Source organism: Oncorhynchus clarkii, chromosome 2 (assembly GCF_045791955.1).
Source record: "Oncorhynchus clarkii lewisi isolate Uvic-CL-2024 chromosome 2, UVic_Ocla_1.0, whole genome shotgun sequence".
NCBI classification, from domain to species: domain Eukaryota; kingdom Metazoa; phylum Chordata; class Actinopteri; order Salmoniformes; family Salmonidae; genus Oncorhynchus; species Oncorhynchus clarkii.
This window is the reverse complement of record NC_092148.1, coordinates 90,778,090-90,792,250: the sequence shown is the minus strand read 5'-3', so window position 1 is coordinate 90,792,250 and position 14,161 is coordinate 90,778,090. Positions and strand designations below refer to the sequence as shown.

The 14,161-nt window shown below is 41.5% G+C and overlaps 1 protein-coding gene across 1 annotated transcript in view; it reads left to right on the top strand.

Annotated features, from left to right (window-relative positions):
• The first annotated feature begins 850 nt into the window (after nt 1–850).
• The window catches only part of LOC139376078 (reelin-like), a 278,855-nt gene continuing 265,544 nt past the window's right edge, over nt 851–14,161 (top strand). Inside the window, exon 1 of the mRNA XM_071118239.1 lies at nt 851–1,378. Within this exon, the coding sequence (XP_070974340.1) occupies nt 1,132–1,378 (247 nt within the window). The 5' untranslated portion in view covers nt 851–1,131. The remainder of the gene's footprint in view (nt 1,379–14,161) is intronic.

The window sequence follows — 14,161 nt, the reverse complement described above, 5'->3', positions numbered from 1 at the left end:
AAAAGAGACCGTGTGTTTTTGAGGTAGAGAAAAAAAAATATAGAGAGAAAGAGAGAGAATGGTAGAGAGAGAAAGAGAAAGAGAGAGAGAAAGAGAGAAAGAGAGAGAGAAAGATAGAGACAGAGAGAAAGAGAGAGAGAAAGATATAGAGACAGAGAGAAAGATATAGAGACAGAGAGAGAGCGGGATGTGGAAAGAGGGGGTTAGTATGGAGACAGACAGAAGGGAGGGGGACTAAGTGAGAGGGAGAGCTGAGAGAGACGGAGGGAAGAGCTAATGGAGGGGAGGGAGGGGTGATACTGGGTGAGAGAGGAGGAGACAGGCTGGATAGTGGATGGAGAAAAGACAAAGAGAAGAGTGAATAAGCTGGGATCTCTCTCTCCTCTCAGAGATCTCTATGTCTTGTATGGTGGAGATAAAGAAACCAACCGATGCATAGCGATAAGACAGCTAAGGTCTCTGGAGAGAGATGGAAGGGTGCTGGGTGGAGTGATACAGTGGGATAGAGAGAGAGAGGGCTGAAATAGAGAAAGCAAGGTGTAGAGAAAGGAAGAACAGAGAAAGCTGGAATAGAGAGACAGATAGAGAGAAAGAGGGCGAAAGAGCTGGAGAGAAAATCGCAGAATGATAGACTGACTGATAGAAAAAATGGGAGGAGAGAGAGTGAGAGAGAGAGAGAGCGAAGGGGGGAGGCCAGCTCATAGAGCGTACAGCACGTGTGGAGCTGAAAGAGAGAGAGGGAGGGAGGGGTGGGTGAAGGGGAGGAGAGAGGGAAACAGAGGGAGGGGGGGAGGAGGTATTTAAACCATGGAGCAGGACAGAACAGACTAGCTCTGAACTCCCACAGAGTAGACGGAAGAGAGGAGAGAAAGAGAAGAGAAGAAGAAGAGGAACACAGAAACAGAGTGCTAACAGTCTGCTTATAGCCAGCACCACACACACACATATATCCACACACTTCTAGAACGTAACCTCACCCATCCAGCTGGACTTTCTTTCTCCAAGTTGACTCCAGCCCTCAAGCCATCTGGAGCTCTATCTGTGACAACCTGTCCACCACGCACCACCACTCTCACTCTGCCTCCTCCAGCTCTCCCTCGTTCCCTCTTTCCCTCGTTCTTCACGGGGGGGATGGCACGGGCCTCTTTCGGGGGTGCCCTCGGCTGTGCCCTGCTGGCCCTGGTGTTGGCGGCCGGTATGGATTTGGGGAGTCCCCCTGTGGCAGGCTTCTACCCCCACTTCAACCCTTTCTTCTTCCTGTGTACCCACCACGGGGAGCTGGAGGGGTCCGGGGTGGCAGAGGGAGGGGGAGAGGTGCTCCTCACCCTACAGATCGCTGGGGACCCCACCCACTACACTCCGGGACAGGAGTATCAAGGTGAGTTAGGCTGCACACAGTGATAGGGTACACACCCAGGGTAAAATGATGTGAGTGTGTATGTGTATAGCCAGCCGGTGGAGACTGTTTGGAGATTGTATGTGTATAGCCAGTGGAGACTGTTTGATCATCTTGTGTGTATGTGACCCGCTGTGTGTGTGTGTTACCCCGCAGTGTTTGACTGTGTGTGTCTGAATGTGGAGGATCATTTTTTTTTGCATGGCTGATATAAATCATTGTCTTTATTAAGTTAAGAATAAATAGTTGTGCATCTATGGTAGAACATTTTAGTGTTTTTCAAGCATATTTCTTGCTGGCAATTCTTGAAAAATGTGGGGAATGTTTCCAACATACAGATGGAAGGAGAGGTCACTTTATGGTTGGCTGTATTTAGGATGGACGGTTGACAGTTGAATGATAGACAGGTCACTTTATGGTTGGCTGAATGTAGGATGGACGGTTGACAGTTGAATTATAGACAGGTCACTTTATGGTTGGCTGTATTTAGGATGGACGGTTGACAGTTGAATGATAGACAGGTCACTTTATGGTTGGCTGAATTTAGGAGGGCAGTTTCCACATTGCATATTATATGTTGAATAGGAATTAAGTTTGTCTGCTTTGTTCCACGGTTTCTGGTTATTTTGTTGAATTTGTTTTGCAATTTTATGAGTCAAATTTGAACAAAAGAATTTCGGACTATCATTCTAAATCACTATTAATCTTAAATGTCATATTGTTATCACTTACTTCCCAGTAAACCGGGAACAGGAACACATTTTGTCTGTTCTTCAAAGGTTTCCAGAATGTTTCCTGAGGTTGTGAGAATACTGTAGTTTGGAGGGAGAAACACCAAAAAACACAAAAACTGTCCAGTTGTGCAGATGATTCTACACTGAACAAAAATATAAACGCAACATGTGAAGTGTTGGTCCCGTGATTCATGAGCTGAAATAAAAGATCCCTGAAATTTCCATACGCACAAAAAGCTTATTTCTCAAAAAAATTGGGCAAAGAAAATATGTTTACATCCCTGTTAGTGAGCATTTCTTCTTTGCCAAGACAATCCACCACCTGACAGGTGTGGCATATAAGGATTCTGATTAAACAGCATGATCCTTACACAGATGCACCTTGTGCTGGGGACAATAAAATGCCACTCTAAAATGAGCAGCTTTGTCACGCAACACAGTGCCACAGATGTCTCAAGTTTATATTGAGCGTGCAATTGGCATGTGACTGCAGGAATATCCACCACAGCTGTTGCCAGAGAATTGATTGTTAATTTCTTTACCATAATTCGCTTCCAACTTAGTTCTTTGAGAATTTGTCAGTACGTCCAACCGGCCTCACAACCACAGACCACGTGTATGGCATCATTTGGGCGAGTGGTTTGCTGATGTCAACATTGTGAACAGAGTGCCCCATGGTGGCAGTGGGGTTATGGTATGGGCAGGAATAAGCTACGGACAACAAACACAATTGCATTTTATCAATGTCAATGTGACATCGCACAGCGATACGGTGACGAGACCCTGAGGCCCATTGTCGTGCCATTAATCCACCGCCATCACCTCATGTTTCAGCATGATAATACACGGCCCCATGTTGCAAGGATCTGTACACAATTCCTGGATGCTGAAAATGTCTCAGTTCTTCCATGGCCTGCATACTCACCAGACATGTCACCCATTGAGCATGTTTGGGATGCTATGGATCGACGTGTACGACTGTGTGTTCCAGTTCCTGCCAATATCCAGCAACTTCACACAGCCATTGAAGAGGCACATGGCGGTCACACAAGAGACTGACTGGTTTTCTGATCCACACCCCTACCTTTTTTTAGAGCCTAATGAATCCATTTAAATTGACTTGTTTACTTATATGACCTGTAACCCAGTAAAATCAGAGAAATTGTTTTTTTTTTAAATATTTATTGGAGCAAAAGGTGGCGCTACAAAGTATTAACTTAAGGGGGCTGAATAATTTTGCACGCCCAATTTTTCAGTTTTTGATTTGTTAAAAAAGTTTGAAATATCCAATAAATGTCGTTCCACTTCATGATTGTGTCCCACTTGTTGTTGATTCTTCACAAAAAAATACAGTTTTATATATTTATGTTTGAAGCTTTTGCCTGCAACATCAGTTCTGTTATACTCACAGACAGTATTTTTACAGTTTTGGAAACTTTAGAGTGTTTTCTATCCTAAGCTGTCAATTATATGCATATTCTAGCATCTTGTCCTGACAAAATATCCTGTTTACTACGGGAACGTTTTTTTTTTTCAAAAATGAAAATACTGCCCCCTAGTCACAAAAGGTTAAGAACACATTCTTATTTATAATGAAGGCCTACACCGGCCAAACCCAGATAACTGTGCAGTACCCTATGGGACTCCCAATCACAGCTGGTTGTGATACAGCCTGGATTTGAACCAGGGTCTGTAGTGACACCTCTAGCACTGACATGCAGTGCCTTAGACCACTCAGGAGCCCAAGTATTGGCGTATGTATTGGTATTACGTATAGGCACACATTTGAATTTCGTGGGACATTTGAACAGCATTGAATCATACAATCAGGAAATCCTGCTAGTGCTGATCTACGATCACTTTTGTTTTTCAGATCAATAAGACATGAGGAACCATGGCATGCGTTTTAAAGTAGAAATTATATTGGTTAACAATATGAATAATTAAAACGCATTTTTCCTCCTGTCATATTTTCCTCCTGGTTCCTTCTGAACTTTCACTTTTTACACAATATTTTTTTTTCTTCTTCCAGTTAGTGTCCATTCTGTATGTCTGTATTTATACATCTGGATGAAATTCTTCTGGTATCTGAGTCAAAATGTCACTGTTTTCTTTATTATTATTTAGTCTCATTAAAATAAACGTTGTTAAATAATCTGTTGAATTGAACCTGTAGTCTGCAGAAAAAAGATCATTAAATGTCAGGAATTGTAAACATTTGTTTTAAAAAAAACTGAGTTTAAATGTATTTGGCTAAGGTGTATGTATGTAAACTTCTGACTTTAACTGTAACTCTCAGTTTAAAATGAAGTTAAAATAAATAGAAAAATATGTACGTGCTTCTTAAATACAGAACATTCACAGTTTATAAGAAAACAATCAAAACACAAATTCTTGAAAAAATGATGATACATAATAAACAAAAAACAAATTAATGGTTCAATGGAATAATCATTTATTGATTTAAATGTCCAATGCATTTTTTAAATATATATTTTTTTATTTCAATATCAAATCATTTATTGGTAATAATGAAGTAACTTACTGTGATTGTGATTTAAATTTAATTAATATTAAAATGGTCGACAATAAAAACGCAATAGGAGGATGGGAACTCCGAAATTATTCTGCGTCCTGATTGGCCATATTAGATTGAAAACCCCCCACTAAACTGCAGCTCTACTTTGGTGGCATAAAGTGTTAATCCAAGTAAAAATTCCCTGTCTTAGGTCAGTTAGGATCACCACTTTATTTTAAGAATGTGAAATGTCAGAATAATAGTACAGAGAATGATTTATTTATTTTATTTCAGCTTTTATTTCTTTCATCACATTCCCAGTGGGTCAGAAGTTTACATACACTGAATTAGTATTTGGTAGCATTTCCTTTAAATTGTTAAACTTGGGTCAAACATTTCAGGTAGCCTCCCACAAGCTTCCCACAATAAGTTGGGTGAATTTTGGCCCATTCCTCCTTACAGAGCGGGTGTAACTGAGTCAGGTTTGTAGGCCTCCTTGCCTGCCCAGACATTTTCTATAGGCTTGAGGTCAGGGCTTTGTGATGGCCACTCCAATACCTTGATTTTGTTGTCCTTAAGCCATATTGCGACACGGCACATAAAGAGGATGGGGGGAGTGATGGTTACCAGTATATCCATGGGTTAGTTATGGGTTAGTTATGGGTTATGGGTTAGTTATGGGTTATGGGTTAGTTATGGGTTGTGGGTTAGTTATGGGTTATGAGTTAGTTATGGGTTAGTTATGGGTTATGGGTTAGTTATGAGTTATGGGTTAGTGATGGGTTAGTTATGGGTTATGGGTTAGTTATGGGTTATGGGTTAGTTATGGGTTATGGGTTAGTTATGAGTTAGTTATGGGTTATGGGTTAGTTATGGGTTATGGGTTAGTTATGGGTTAGTTATGAATTATGGGTTAGTGATGGGTTAGTTATGGGTTATGGGTTAGTTATGGGTTAGTTATGAGTTAGTTATAGGTTATGGGTTAGTTATGGTTATGGGTTAGTTATGGGTTAGTTATGGGTTATGGGTTAGTTATGGGTTAGTTATGGGTTAGTTATGTTTAAGAAGGATAAAAAAGGAACCACATAATTCCTCATTGACCATACTTCCATAGTTACATGCAACAACAACAACAACAACAACAACAACAACAACAACAACAACAACAACAACAAAAGCGTGAAAGAGGTTCTCTGTTGGTGCAGAGGATAAACAACCTGGCTTAGGAACCAAACATTACAGGTTCAAACTGCACATTGTCAGCATATAAAGTGTATTAAAAAAAAGATGTTTGTGTGATTAAAGTCTATACAAAATAAAATGCCTTCAAATGCAAAATTCTAATTAAATCTGGAGAGAAACTCAATGGGGATGTATTCCAATCTAGTTAAGGACACATTTGCACGCTGAGAATGTTGTAGTAATATTAAGTCAAACTTAAATATATTTAAGAACTTGTCCCGGTTGGTGTTTTTAAATCACTGATGAAGGATTTTGAGGCTGATTCCCTGATCTGTCAATGTTTTTAATTTGCTGTTTTATACTCTTGTGAATTCAATGGTTTTTACTAGATTACTTGTAGTTTTTCATGTTGTCTGTCTGTAATTTTTTTGTAATGACTTGGTGCTGTCTATCTTGGCCAGGGCTCTCTTGAAAAATAGATTTTAATTTCAATGAGCCCTTCCAGGTTAAATAAAGGTTAAATTAATAAAATAAATATGACGTTTCCTAAACGTTATAGAAATGTTCTGTGGACCTCCAAGACAACATTGCGTGAACGTCGATGTAATGTTATTTTAAACCTAAAAACAAAATATGCTATGAACTTCATAAAAATACCGACTTACAGTATAATGGAAATTGTGCAACATTGTGGGAATGTTTGTGAATATCACAACCATATTCTTTTCAACATCCCATACAATTCCCGTAACTCAGTTAAATCTTCTGGGAACCTTTTAAAGAATTTAAACCAGGTGTTCCGTCAAACATTCTTACAACATTATAGGAATGTCCTGTGCAACCTAACTTAAACATTGTATGAAATGTCATCACAGCTGGATAGTTTTAGTGTTTTGGGATCCTTTCTCTTGTCATATCCCAATAATGTTCAACAGCCTAAAGAAACATTCTGGGAACATTTAAAGAACGGACTAAATTAGTTCTGGGAACATTTAAAGAACTGACTAAATTAGTTCTGGGAACATTTAAAGAACTGACTAAATTAGTTCTGGGAACATTTAAAGAACTGACTAAATTAGTTCTGGGAACATTTAAAGAAGTGACTAAATTAGTTCTGGGAACATTTAAAGAACTGACTAAATTAGTTCTGGGAACATTTAAAGAACTGACTAAATGAGTTCTGGGAACATTTAAAGAACTGACTAAATGAGTTCTGGGAACATTTAAAGAAGTGACTAAATGAGTTCTGGGAACATTTAAAGAACTGACTAAATTAGTTCTGGGAACATTTAAAGAACTGACTAAATTCGTTCTGGGAACATTTAAAGAACTGACTAAATTAGTTCTGGGAACATTTAAAGAACTGACTAAATGAGTTCTGGGAACATTTAAAGAACTGACTAAATGAGTTCTGGGAACATTTAAAGAACTGACTAAATTAGTTATGGGAACATTTAAAGAACTGACTAAATGAGTTCTGGGAACATTTAAAGAACTGACTAAATTAGTTCTGGGAACATTTAAAGAAGTGACTAAATGAGTTCTGGGAACATTTAAAGAACTGACTAAATTAGTTCTGGAAACATTTAAAGAACTGACTAAATGAGTTCTGGGAACATTTAAAGAACTGACTAAATGAGTTCTGGGAACATTTAAAGAACTGACTAAATTAGTTATGGGAACATTTAAAGAACTGACTAAATGAGTTCTGGGAACATTTAAAGAACTGACTAAATTAGTTCTGGGAACATTTCAAGAAGTGACTAAATGAGTTCTGGGAACATTTAAAGAACTGACTAAATTAGTTCTGGGAACATTTAAAGAACTGACTAAATTAGTTCTGGGAACATTTAAAGAACTGACTAAATGAGTTCTGGGAACATTTAAAGAAGTGACTAAATGAGTTCTGGGAACATTTAAAGAAGTGACTAAATTAGTTCTGGGAACATTTAAAGAACTGACTAAATTAGATCTGGGAACATTTAAAGAAGTGACTAAATGAGTTCTGGGAACATTTAAAGCACTGACTAAATTAGTTCTGGGAACTTTTAAAGAACTGACTAAATTAATTCTGGGAAAGTTCTTGTAAGATGAGGTGAATGTTTTTTTTCACCCTAAAAATAAACATCGTAGAATCATCCGCACAACTGGACAGTTTTTTTTGTGTTTTGGAAACATATCGTTTTATGATGTCCCCACAATGTTCCCACCAGACATTTCCCAGAACCTCATGAAACATTCTGAGAAACTTTAAAGAACAAAATATGTTCTAGGAATGTTCTTGCAACAACAGGCAAATGTTTTATACAAACATTCTAGAATCATTTGGACAGATTTGCCGCGACCAACATTTTTTTTCTTTGTACTTTCACTGAACCAATTTTTGGTTTGCTGGGATGAGATACGACTGTTTGGGACTGTTGTGTGTGCTGTGTTTGGATTTATGTAGAATTGCTGGCTGTGACACTGCAGAGCTGTTCCGTGTTGTGTTTGTGTGGGGCGGCGGGTGGATGGATTTAAACGGGTGTTTATGTAAGTATTGATGCAGAGTTAAGTGGGACATTTGTTATGAGAATGAGCTGATGCCGGAGATAGCTGCTAGCTGGTGTTTTCTGTGTTGTGTGATCCCACTGCCCCGCTCCTCAGTGTGTAGGTGGCTTTATATCCTCAGGACAAACTGACTAACGGAGAGATCACAAAAACTGAATGAGAGAGAACAAGAAGTGAGGGAGGGAAAGAGAGAGAGAGAGAGAGAGTGAGAGAGAGAGAGAGAGAGAGAGAGAGAGAGAGAGAGAGAGAGAGAGAGAGAGAGAGAGAGAGAGAGAGAGAGAGAGAGAGATAGAGAGAGAGAGAGAGAGAGAGAGAGAGAGAGAGAGAGAGAGAGAGAGAGAGAGAGAGAGAGAGAGAGAGAGAGAGAGAGAGAGAGAGAGAGAGAAAGGCCAGGGGGAGGGAGATATAAAAAGAGGGAGGGAAAGAGAGGAAGGGAGAGGGAGAGAGGGAGGAGGGTATGGAGGGACGAGGTAGGGTATGGAGGGAGGGAGCTATTTAAATCAACTGGGGCTGTGTGTGTGTGAGATCAGAGTTGAGAAGTAGGAGTAGGGGAGATTTAAATGACAGTGTGAGCTGGATTGAGCTGATCAGATACGGGGATATGGGAACGAGGGTTGCATGCTTTGGCATATTTTGACAGCTCATTGTGGGTAGTACTTAGATTTGGAGGAAAGGGGTAAGCCAAGAAGATGGAAGCATAATGGGGAATGAGATAGTCACAGGTTGAGGCTTGGTAGTCCTTGTGCACTTAGGATGAAGTGTGCACGCTTGCCTGATGAAGAGCAGAGGACAAAGATCTTTACTTCTCCCCCCTCCCCGCTTGAGGAGACTCGTATGTTAGGTACAGCTACAGCTCATCCCTTGGCAGTAGTACCAGTGGATTACTTTAGCAAAGCCCACTGACACCCCAATCAGATCAAATACTGTATGAATAAATGCTATAGATGGAAGGAAAGTGGTCTAGAAACCAGCCAAAAACATTTAGACAGCAACAAATCCAACTTTCTGGAAAAACATTTCAATAGTAAAGTTGTACTTTTGGCAGTAGAAAAACAGTATATTTGACCTTTCAGCTTCTCTATCAAATGTGAAAATGTCAAGCAGACAACCTAAGAAAATGAAAAACGATGACAAAATGGTTTGATGAAGAATGTAAAAACCTAAGAAAGAAACTGAGAAACCTATCTAACCAAAAACATAAAGACCCAGAAAAGCTGAGCCTTCACTTTGGTGAATCACTAAAACAATACAGAAATATACTACGGAAAAAGAAGGAAGAGCACATCAGAAATCAGCTCAATGTAATTGAATAATCCATAGAATCTAACCACTTCTGGTAAAATTGGAAAACACCAAACCAAGAAAAACATGAAGAGCTGCATACCTAATATAGGTAAACCACTTCTCCACTCTTTTTGTCTCTATAACAAAGACCAAACAACAAAAACATGTACAGGAGGAACTACAAATCTTAGAATGAACTATTAAAGACGACCAGAACCCACTGAATTCTCCAATTACATTGAATGAACTACAGGACAAAATACAAACCCTCCAACCCCAAAAAGCCTGTGGTGTTGATGGTATCCTCAATGAAATTATAAAATATATAGACAACAAATTCCCATTGGCTATACTACAACTCTTTAACATCATCCTTAGCTCTGATCACCACAATCCACAAAAGTGGAGATAAATTTGACCTCGTGACTATATTTTTAAAACCTTTATTTAACTAGGCAAGTTAGGTAAGAACACATTCTTATTTCCAATGACAGCCTAGTAACAGTGGTTTAACTGCTTTGTTCATGGGCAGAATGACAGATCAGCTCAGGGACTCGATGTAGTAACATTTCGATTACTGGCCCATCGCTCTAACCACTAGGCTACCTGTCACCCCCATTGAATGTATTACAGGACAAAATACAAACCTTCCAACCCCAAAAGGCCTGTGGTGTTGATGGTATACTAAATAAAAGCTCTGGCATCTTCCCCAATATTTGGAACCAAGTACTGATCACCCCAATCCACCTAAGTGGAGACTAATTTCACCCCAATAACTTCGGTGATTTGCGTCAACAGCAACCTTGGGAACATTCTCCGTATTGTCATTAATGACTTGTACATTTCCTCACTGAAAACAAGGTACCGATTAAATGTCAAATTGTCTTTTTCCCAAATTATCGTACGACAGACCACGTATTCACCTTGCACAGCCTAATTGACAAACAAACAGACCAAAACAAAGGCATGAGGGTCTGCTATATAAATTGATGAAAAGTGATGTTGGGGGAAAAACAGACAACATTATAAAATCCCTGTACACAAACAACAAGTGTACAGTTAAAATTGGCAACAACAAAACACACATGTTTCTTTCCACAGGGCCGTGGGGTGAGACAGGGATGCAGCTTAAGCCCCACCGTCTTCAACATATATATCAACGAATTGGCGAGGGCACTATAACAGTCTGCAGCACACAGCCTCACCCCTACTAGAATCTGAAGTCAAATGTCTACTGTTTGCTGAGGATCTGGTGCTTCTGTCCCCAACCTACAGCAGCACCTAGATCTTCTGCACAAATTCAGTCAGACCTGGGCCCTGACAGACCTGGGCCCTGACAGTAAATCTCTGTAAGATAAAAAATAATGGTGTTCCAAAAAAGGTCAAACTCCCAGGACCACAAATACAAATTCCACGTAGACACCATTACCTTAGAGCAAGAATTATAGCTACCTCGACTTAAATGTCAGCATCATAGGTAACTTCCACAAAGCTGTGAACAATCTGAGAGACAAAGCAAGAAAGGCCTTCTAAGCCATTAAAATGAACAAACAATTCAACATCCATATTAGGATCTGGCAAAAAATACTTGAATCAGTTATAGAACCCATTGCCTTTTATGGTTGTGAGGTCTGGGGTCCAACCAACCAACCAACCAACCAACCAAGAAATAACCAAATGGAACAAACATCAAATTGAGACTCTGCATGCATTGGGACTCCCGAGTGGCGCAGTGATCCAAGGAACTGCATCTCAGTAATAGAGGTGACACTACAGACCCTGGTTCGATTCCAGGCTGTATTATAACCAGCTGTGATGGGGAATCCCATAGTGCGGTGCACAACTGGCCCAGTGTTGTTAAGGTTTGGCTGGGGGTATGCTGTCATTGTAAATAAGATTTTATTTTTAATAATGGTGTTTATTGATAGGTTTTATGCTCCACAGCCTGTATGGATGAAATGAAATATAAATATAAACTCATTGTTTTTCTGACTTGACCTTTATAGCTATCTCTCCTCTCACCTCCCGGTAAGATAAGGCCGTTTTTATAGACTAAGTGGAGGGATCGAGATACTGCTGGAGGAAGAAGACACACACACACACACACGCACACAGGCACGCACTCACACACACGCACACAGGCACGCACTCACACACACGCACACAGGCACGCACTCACACACACACACAGGCACGCACACACACACACGCACACAGGCACGCACTCACACACACACACGCAGGCACGCACTCACACACACACACGCGCGCACGCAGGAAGGCAAGCACTCACACGCACGTACTCGCACGCACTCACACACACACTCACTTACACACACACACGCAGGCATGCACGCAGGCACGCACTCACACGCACACGCAACAACAGCTCTTTATTTTGGTCATCTTGAAGGAAATGTATTTTTTTCTCTTTGTTTTTCATAGCCATTCTTCACAGCGCTGAGTACTGGGACTGTTGCACAGCTCCACGTCAGCTACAGATCCAAGTCTTGTGTTTTTGTTTTTTCCAATCCAGAGCTGTGGTTCATAGATAACAGGCACAGTAAAAACCATTCAGACTGAACAGAGCTTCTGTACTGTACCTGAAGTGTACCTGTCTGAGTGCCTGTTTAACTCTCTCTCTGACTGCCTGTTTAACTCTCTCTCTGACTGCCTGTTTAACTCTCTCTCTGACTGCCTGTTTAACTCTCTCTCTGACTGCCTGTTTAACTCTCTCTCTGACTGCCTGTTTAACTCTCTCTCTGACTGCCTGTTTAACTCTCTCTCTGACTGCCTTTTTAACTCTCTCTCTGACTGCCTGTTTAGCTCTCTCTCTGACTGCCTGTTTAACTCTCTCTCTGACTGCCTGTTTAACTCTCTCTCTGACTGCCTGTTTAACTCTCTCTCTGACTGCCTGTTTAACTATCTCTGACTGCCTGTTTAACCCCTCTGACTGCCTGTTTTAACCGTCTCTGACTGCCTGTTTAACCCTCTCTGCCTGCCTGTTTTATCACCTCTCCGACTGCCTGTTTTATCACCTCTGACTACCTGTTTTATCACCTCTCTGACTGCCTGTTTAACACCTCTCTGACTGCCTGTTTTAACCCCTCTGACTACCTGTTTTATCACCTCCCAGACTGCCTGTTTAACCCTCTCTGACTACCTGTTTTAACCCCTCTGACTACCTGTTTTATCACCTCTCTGACTGCCTGTTTAACACCTCTCTGACTACCTGTTTTAACCCCTCTGACTACCTGTTTTATCACCTCTCTGACTGCCTGTTTAACCCTCTCTGACTGCCTGTTTTAACCCCTCTGACTACCTGTTTTATCACCTCTCTGACTGCCTGTTTAACACCTATCTGACTGCCTGTTTTAACCCCTCTGACTACCTGTTTTATCACCTCTCTGACTGCCTGTTTAACCCTCTCTGACATCCATGCCTGAGAGCGACGGGAGATGACGTGTAAACCGCTCACTAGGAGAAACAGTGAGCGCTGTTACCTTCCGGTTTTTGCTAGGATGTTGTTGACAGAGTTGGCAGATAAACGTAAGCATCTGCCTCTGATTTCAAAGTTTTCAAGTCGAATCCAGTGTTTTTTTTTTTATCCTAAACTTTAACCCTTACCTTAACCATTCTGAGTTGCCTAATCATAGAAAATCGGCATTAATGTCTAAACTTAACCTTAAACTCTTTGAAATTTGACGTTTGGAAAATGTTTGGAATTTGATGTTTGTGAAACATGAACATCTAACATGAACACCGACGTGAGACGGAGAGATGGAGGGGGGAGAGAGACGGAGGGGGGAGAGACGGAGGGGGAGAGAGATGGAGGGGGGAGAGAGACGGAGGGGAGGGAGACGGAGGGGGGAGAGACGGAGGGGGGAGAGACGGAGGGGGGAGAGACAGAGGGGGAGAGAGACGGAGGGGGAGAGATGGAGGGGGGAGAGACGGAGGGGGAGAGACGGGAGGGGAGACGGAGGGGGGAGAGAGACAGAGGGGGGAGACGGAGGGGGGAGAGAGACGGAGGGGGAGAGACGGAGGGGGGAGACGGAGGGGGGAGAGACGGAGGGGAGGTAGACGGAGGGGGGAGAGACGGAGGGGGAGAGACGGAGGGGGGGAGAGACGGAGGGGGGAGAGAGGCGAAGGGGGGAGAGAGACGGAGGGGGGGGGCGGAGGGGGGAGAGCGTATACAATCTATGGCTATTTGAGTTCATGGCCATGCCAACAAAACATATTGAATTCATATTTAGGGGGGTTGTGTGTTGGGGGGGTTAAGGAAAAGGATGGTGGATGGATTGGAATGGCACTGTGGTGTCCTTGGCAAGTGAACGGAGATTTGCTGGAAAAAGGGAGGTAGAGAGAGAGAGAAAGAGAGAGAGAGAGGGAAAGAGCGAGAGGGAGAGAGCGAGAGAAAAATAGAGGGGGAAAGGAATTTAGAGAAAGAGAGAGAGAGAGAGAGAGAGAGAGAGAGAGAGAGATGGGGGGAGAAATGCC